The sequence below is a fragment of the Buceros rhinoceros genome, unplaced genomic scaffold, assembly GCF_000710305.1.
Source record: "Buceros rhinoceros silvestris isolate BGI_N320 unplaced genomic scaffold, ASM71030v1 scaffold7762, whole genome shotgun sequence".
NCBI lineage: Eukaryota > Metazoa > Chordata > Aves > Bucerotiformes > Bucerotidae > Buceros > Buceros rhinoceros.
This window is the reverse complement of record NW_010399434.1, coordinates 59,735-68,136: the sequence shown is the minus strand read 5'-3', so window position 1 is coordinate 68,136 and position 8,402 is coordinate 59,735. Positions and strand designations below refer to the sequence as shown.

General features: G+C 38.8%; 1 protein-coding gene across 1 annotated transcript in view; it reads right to left on the bottom strand.

The window, feature by feature from the left end:
- UNC13C (unc-13 homolog C (C. elegans)) overlaps positions 1–8,402 on the bottom strand; it is a 107,929-nt gene that overhangs the window by 52,350 nt on the left and 47,177 nt on the right. Inside the window, exons 12-13 of the mRNA XM_010131463.1 lie at positions 2,475–2,625; positions 47–115 (exon numbers count right to left, since the gene is read on the bottom strand). Of these exons, the coding sequence (XP_010129765.1) occupies positions 47–115; positions 2,475–2,625 (220 nt within the window). The remainder of the gene's footprint in view (positions 1–46; positions 116–2,474; positions 2,626–8,402) is intronic.

Sequence of the window (8,402 nt, the reverse complement as noted above, 5' to 3'; positions counted from 1 at the left end):
CCCCCCCCATTTGAGTTGTTTTCTGGATAGAATATATTGCACATACCCTGTATTTAGATAAATCAATCCTCAGAGAATTATGTAATTGATCCAGCAGTTTTATAAACTTCTCCCTCTGTAAAAAGAAAACAAGAACATGTTGCACAAGGATTTCCAGGTGCCTGTAACTGGTGGTTTTTCAAAGGCTGCTTTCCATTCTTAACTTACTTGGAAACCAGATTGTTTTCCATGGTTTCATGTAAAAGCTATCTGCGTTGCGAGGCTAAGCAATGTATCTTTTCTCACCTTATTTTCCCTTTCTATCCTATATTGTGATTTAACTGGTGTGCATGCAGCCCTGTGCAGCTGTGCAATACATCAGTGAAGCAACACAGACTTTCCTTTGCAGCCTTGTCCTTTCCTAATGACTGATGCATTAACTAACGCAAAATTTCTAGAAATTGAAAAGCATTGACTGATGTCACTGACCAGAAATGAGATAACAGCATCAATTCAGTATAAAGTCCAAAGTTTTAAGTTACATTAGCAAGGTTTATTAAAACAATAAACTTGTCAAATCTTAATATGTGCCTCGTAATTGTCTACACTCGTGAAGAATGCACTTCCCCTCCCTTTAATGTGTAGGAAACTATGCTCATTTACAGCAGAATTTGATGGAAAAGTATGATCAAAAATTATACTTCAGAAACAGTGGCTTTTGTAGGAACAAGCTAAGTAATATTATGCCGTTATAGTTTTCCCTTTCTGGTGTGGAGAATAACTTGTAATCTTGAGAGATGAAGGTGCAGTGAAAGTATTTTACTGTGAGACATCCAGCTGATTTGTGTCATTCTTAAGTAATACTAATGAGAGTTCCTAATTACCAGTCTTCATGTTAGAACATATTTCATAGTCCAGTGCACAAAACTGCAGAAGTCCTTGCCAGCCTATGTGAAAGCAGCAGGTCTTGTGGAAGCAGCAAGATCTGACAGTTCTCAGAATCCATGACTCTATCAACACCACCCCTGAAATATTCTTGGCACTAACAGGAAAACAGAGCTCTTTGTGCACTGACTCTCCTCAGTGAAGCGCCAGCCTACACCAAAAGCTACTAATTTGGCACAGTTCCCTTAAGAGATCAATCAAAAGGGAACGTTTTTGTCATGTTATAAATCCGTACTGAAATATTCAGTCAGCCAGATCCTTCCCAGCTGTAGCCTGAGGACTTGAATTTGAGATGTTCTTTTTGATGAATGATATGCAGTTATCCACTAACAAATGCCTTTTGATCCAAGAGAGAAAAATAATCTAATATTTTGCCTATAAGTCAATTGTTTGAAAAAAGAGCTCAAAATCTCTATTAGCGATGCTTACTACTGTCTTTCCATCCATCTGTTGAACTATGAATTGGATTGGAATTTGCGTCAAAGGTAAACTGGCACTAACATCAGAGAGAGGACTTAATCTCCATCCAGTCTGAGGGTAAAGGTAGTCCTGATTGTTAAAAAAATTGGAAAAAAAAAAAAAGAAAATCCAGCAAACCCATTCTAAATTTCAAAAGGTGGGTCAAACTCGAAAGTCTAATGGAGTTTGACTATCGAAATAATAGCCTTGTCTCAACAAAGACGTAGTCATTTTGTAATAAATGATCGATTACCTTATAGAAGAAAACCTGAATAAGGACAAAGAAATATTGTGTTGTCATGGTAATAAAATAATTAAAGCATGAATATTCTGATAGTGCTTCTTGCCTACAAAACTTTTTTATTTTATAGTAATGGAGCAATGTTAATATTTCTCTTTCAAAGCAAACCTCTAGCAGCAGGAGATAAAGTTCCTGTTCAAGAACATGCTGACTTCAAAGCAAAGCCCCAGCCCTGGGTATGTTTATATGTGGGTACTTTCACCAGACTTACCATTATAGACTTAGTATTTATAAAAAAAAAATTCCTGAATGGATCTGAAACAACGAAAGTACTACCACATCCTGAGATGCAGGTATTCCTCCTAAAATTCCTGATACTTAAAATCTAGGACTTGGACAATGTGCTATTATTTCAGCAAAACCAAGAGTCCATTATTACAGGCTCTTGTGAGAATAGTGTTTTTGGATAGATCCATTAGGTTAACGAATTGACCTGATACAGCCTAAGAAAGAATTTACAGCTGACACTTAGCCTAGTGCAGTTAGCAGTTTGCAAGCTCCACCGCAACAAACCCAAAACCAGATGGTGAAGATTTTAGTACTGTGGTTGTGTACCCGTGTTTTCTATTCCATATGTCTCGTATATAATGAACCGAATAGTATCTTCTCTAGCTTTTACAGTACCTATTGTAAAGAGTCAGGGTAAAATTTTCAAATGCTAACAGCAACTCTTACTCTTTAAAATGACAAACTTTAAAATAAATATTTAATTTAGAAGTTAATATGGTATCATATATTAGGAAAAAAAGATGAGGACTAGTGTTCTATTAAAAAAAGAAAGTCTACTTACCCCAAAGTTAGTAGCAGCAAACCGATCTGAGGCAGACACGTTAGTTGCTGCTGTAGTATGGGCGTAGAAAGCATTTATATTGGCCAGCAATGTACTCATGACCGCTGGAATGCCAGGGCACATATATTTGGAAGATAGACAAGAGAAGTGCCTACAATTCAAACAAACTGACAGTTGTTAGAGAAGGCAAAGGTTCTGCTTTTTCTCTCACCACAATTTCTTTTCAGCTCCATTGATGGATCTTTCAAGCTACCTTATAGCTAATTGCACAGATAAGTATGAGGAAAATCCAGACATGTTTGACGCAATTGCTACTTAATACACAGGGATTTTTTCAAATTGAATACATCAGATTCACATTTGCTTCTTGCTCTGTTAATCCGAAATACAAAACCATGATTTAACTATCTTAATTGATATTAAACAAAAACATTCATCATTAAACACAGACTTAAAATCAAACTCACCTTTTTACCATAAACGGATACAAGAGTACTACAGTCTAGTGGAGTAAGGTTTCACTGATGCCAACAAACAGACTGAAACTAGCACCGTATTGTGGCTTATACTTTAGGCTACATTACTAACGAAAGGTGATGCATCAAGCAACTTCCGGGCTCACCTTGGTTCTATTTAGGCCATAACTGATTGTTTCAGGCCAATAAAGTTCATTTAATCAGTCTGTTCAACCTCATCCAGGCAAACCCAGAGCTCAATATAGCAGCAGTGTTTACTCATTTAAAATAACAGGAAGAGCCTGCTTGTTTGGGTTTTGGTTTTTGGACCATGACTTTGAGACTTCTGGTAACTTGGGTAAGAAATCTGCAAGCTACTGACTTCTTTCTGCTTGCTAAAATAAATAAAAGAGGAAACTTCCTTCCTTGTTTTTGTAGGTCTCTGAAAACAGAGGCCAATAGCCAATTAACAATTTCTGATGGGCACATGAGGTCACAGCGACCATTGCTAAGACTCATGTATTTCAGAGCAATACTGCATTGTTCGAGCTGGAGTCACGTGTCTAAAACGAAGCCTGCTAGCTTTGACTTTCTTACTACGTGATTTCCTGAGCAACAAGCAGCGCCTGTGATTCTTCCAGTATTTCTGCTGGCATGTGAACCGGCAAAGAAAGAAGTCTAATTAATGTGCTGTACTCAGTCAGTAAGCAAATGCTATCAATGAAAATTACTTTAGTCAGTGATTTGTGTGGTTTTTTGCAATGCAGCCACATGAATTGAAGACTAGCAGGAGAACAAGATGGCATAGTTAATGCCCATCAGCCTGCGGGAATGAGAACTTTGTCATTGATTTAGAAGCATTAGGTTCTACCTGTAGTGATTCTTGCCAGTAAGAGGCAAAGACCTTAATAGAGCTTTTATCGCACTTGACTCCACTACGCAGTAAATCCAGCGTACTGACATTAGGTATAATATCAATGTCTAGTCAAACACTGTTTCAGTACATGCTCTGCTTTTTGCCTTCTAAACAGAAATAAATTATGTTGAAAGATGAATGCGAAGAAAATTACCTTTTCTTCGTGGTGGAATGGTGGCTTAATATATGTAGGTAAATAAAATTCCAGTACAATTCCTTCAAGACGTTGAATTTACAGCGTAAATCACCGTCCATAACTGCAGTCATCAAAACAAAGGCCAGCTCAATCACTGAGCTGCTGTTTGTTAATCTATTTTCTGTCATATCGATCTTCTTTCCTATTCGCTCACACATATGTGCTCTGGCTTCTGGGAGGACACACGTATCATTCATGCAGCTAACTATCTGGCTGCTATTAATCACAACCCCCCCAACTTTTCTGACCCAGATAGGAATGGCTGTAATTGTCTTTCGCGTCTATTCCCAATACAGCTCAATTAGAAGGGAAGGCATATAATAACCATGGAAAGAGGAGTGGATTATGGAATCCATACAGTCAAGACTTTTCAAAAAGCTGCAGTTACTGCAACACAAGCAGGCTTTTTGTTGTAATTTTGGGTTTGGGTCAATGGTTCATTTTCTATTCACGTGAATTCCACATCTAGTAACTTAACAGATTTCCTTGCTTAGAACTGGGCAGTTGGAATCTGTATCTTGAGAATGAGATGCCCCTTTCTAAGTGGGCATCCTTTTGGGAAGAACATTCTATATTTAGTCTCATAAAGGTGTGGATGCCTCTGTCTCCAACAATAATCAAGGTGCAATCACACTTGAATTCATGCTCTTTATAAGTTTAATGAAAAAGGTTTTACTGGGGACAATGACCAAAGCCGATAAGTAATCTACTATGTGATAACTTTTGGGTTGATATCCACATTCCAGTAGTCTTTGATGGCGAACAGACAGTCTCCTTCCAATCTAGAATCAAAGACTGACTTACACTTGACATGTTTTAAATCACAGAAAATGAAGAATTTCTTTGCTGATGCTGGTTGAGAGAGGAAAAGAGCTTGAACTTTATGTTTTCCTTTTAGTTGGTCCCCTATTGGACTGATTTTCTGTGAAGCAGTCAGGCACTGAAACTATAAACTGATCGAAATTCTTGTTTAGCTTTGCTGAGCTCCACGATTGTGGTCAATGAGTCTATTCAGTGTATTTGGAAAATCAAGACTAACCTTTTGAAATATTATTTCTGTCCTCTACAGGAATAAACATACGTAAATTTTAGAGAGACAGAAACAAATCATCAGGGTTTTTTTTTTAAGAGCATCATAGATGATAAAGCCACCAGCATGAACCTGAAATGACAGACAAGTGGGGTTGTTTATTACCAAAGCAGAACAGGACATCAAATTGTTCTAGGAAGTGATACTTAACAGAGGCTTAATGAGATTCATGCTCTGTTCAGAAACTCAGAACGGCACGTGTTCCTACTCCAGCACGTGCTGCCTGCCCATACCCAAAAGGGTCAGGACCGCCTATCATTAAGCAGCACTGAAACCTTATATAATAGGCAATTTTAAAACTGCAAACAAATATGTGTTTTAAAAAGGACATTCAGACAAAGAGAGCACCTCATTAGCGACACCCTAAAACTCACTCGAGCCTGACAGTGTATAAGAAGAACGCGGATACTCTCTGGGGTCTGGATCATGGGCATTAAAGCATAGTCAATTTTCATTTACAAATGAAAAAATTTTAATTTACAATGTCATCATGAGACATGCAATAGAAATATTCTGAAACTAGATTCATAAGCATAAATTGCTTACACAATATTCCTTTGGGCCAAGAGATTACATTCGAATTATGTCTCTGTTGTATGGTAGAATATTGCTTTTCTTTCAGTAGGAGCACATAGTTACCAAACAGAATCCGGTCGTTCTACTTTCCAAATCAAGAAGTGTGCATTTCCCCCCAGCCATTAAAGCTGTTGCAGGAGGAAAAGGTGATCTCAAACATCAATAAAACCAACAGTAATATAGTCCAGAAGAAAATTCCCCATGGCAGATCTAGTGTCTTCACTAGTCTTCTCTGCAAAGTCTGGATGCTCTGAGGGACACGGCTGCAGGTGACTCACCAAAACACCCGATACGAACATATAGTCCTCGCCAGTATTATCTGAGATGACATTCATTATTGACTTTATTCCTAACTTAAACAGGATGTGGCCTTAAACGGGAAGTGGGCTACTCCTCAAATGGGGATTGCTCATTTTTAACACGCAATATTTGAAAATGTAAATGGACATGGGTACAGGGACAATGACATTTTAGCTTTTATTTCCTGTATAAATTACCTGTGACTACTAACACAAAATTCACTTTCTTACTACAGCTGCCTCCAAGTGCCTGGATTGCAGTCGTCAACAGCAAAGAAATTTGGTGGTAAAGGTACAGAAAAAAGCAAAACAGACAACAGGACAAGGCAAAGTAGGTGATTTAACTTAAAATTAAAAATTAAACTTACAATTAACTTAAATTTAAAATTTAACTTAAAAGTCAGAATTTTTGAGTGAGGATTCCTGAAAAATGTGTTGCGGTACTTGCCCAGATGCATGTCAAATGTTCAGACTAAATTTATTTCTTTTTCATGAACATCTGTAAAATGTAACACTAAAAAGTTTTTTACTAAATATTCACATGTTAATTATATTGCTATTTTTGCAATGCTGTCTTTTGCTACATTTTAATTTCTAAAATCAGTTTCAAGCTTTCTCTGGAAAATTTCAGAGTACTGGCATTCATCAAGAGAGAAAGGCAAAGAAACTTCAAATTAATATTCCAGTTGAGGTTGTTGGTCAAAAATACAGCAGCTCTTCCTTGGCACGAATAGCTCATGAGAACTCATCCCATAAGCCCTTGAATTCATTTTGCTACATACAGCTGGAACAACTCTGTCATTTGAAACACTAACATTTTGGTAAAAATGGCATACCAATTTAAACCAAGATATAAAATTATAATACTATGCTAATTAATACGTAACATAACTTAATCAAGATGTAAAGGCATAAGTGGCTAAAGAGAAGCTAAACATGAAAACCCAAATATTCATGAAACTCAACGCATGAGTTCCTTCATATGTAGTACAACATACACCATCACCAGGGAACTGTCAAGTTCAATTATTCTGTGCAATGTTGTTTAAGGTCCTATATTTAAAAATGTATATATTACAAATACATCCTCTACCTTTCTATCAGATGTACAGTACAATAATTCATGATAAGCTGCATAAATTGAAAGACATGTTCATTGCAATAGCAGATGGTGTCATTATATCCTGCAATAAAAAGAAAACTTCACATGTTTACGTGCCTTCATACTTACTGTAATAATTTATTAAGGATGTGCTGTAAAGAGATGGAGGAAAGGAGATACATGTTCTGATTAAAAATTCCATAATATCATCTTGCTATAGGAAAAAATACTCTGTTTCTTCTTTAGAGAACACATTTGGACTTCTCTGCTTTCCTACACGTGCAGTAGCAACAGAATATAGTCCCTTTCACTGCTCAAATTAAGAATACAGGACGAAGATCTTGTCTCCCCAGGTCTCTAAGCTCAGCGCTGCTGTGTGCTAAAGTGATCAGACAGCTTCTTTAGTGCAGACAATGTAGTAACAGGTCCTAATACAGGTTAAAATTGGTTTGCATGAATTATTTACATATGCCACCAAGTTGGTGAGTGTGTCGATTTGCTTGAAGGTCAGAAGGCTCTACAGAGGGACTGGACAGGCTGGATCGATGGGCTGAGGTCAACTGTATGAAGTTCAACAAGACCAAGTGCCAGGTTCTGCACTTGGGCCACAACAACCCCCTGCAACGTTACAGGCTTGGGCAGGAGCGGCTGGAAACTGCCTGGAGGAAAAGGACCTGGGGGTGCTGGTCGACAGCCGGCTGAGTGTGAGCCAGCAGTGTGCCAAGGTGGACAAGAAGGCCAATGGCATCCTGGCTTGTATCAGCAACAGCGTGGCCAGCAGGAGCAGGGCAGGGATTGTCCCCCTGTACTCGGCGCTGGTGAGGCCACACCTTGAGAACCGTGTCCAGTTGTGGGCCCCTCGCTTCAAGAAGGACATTGAGGTGCTTGGGAGTGTTCAGAGAAAGCTGGTGAAAGGCCAGAGCACAAGTCTCAGGAGGAATGGCTGAGGAACCTGGGGTTGTTTAGCCTGGAGAAGAGGAGGCTGAGGGGAGACCTTATCACTCTCTACAGCTACCTGAAAGGAGGCTGTAGAGAGGTGGGAGTTGGTCTCTTCTCCCATATATCAGGTGACAAGATGAGAGGAATTGGCCTTAAGTTGTGCCAGGGGAGATCTAGGTTAGATACCAGGAGAAACTTCTTTACAGAGAGGGTTGTGCAGCACTGGAACAGGCTGCCCAGGGAGGTGGTGGAGTCCCCACCCCTGGAGGTGTTTAAAAGCCGTGTGGATTTGGTGCTGAGGGACATGGTGTAGGGACCCTGGCAGTGCAGGGGGAACGGTTGGACTCGATGATCT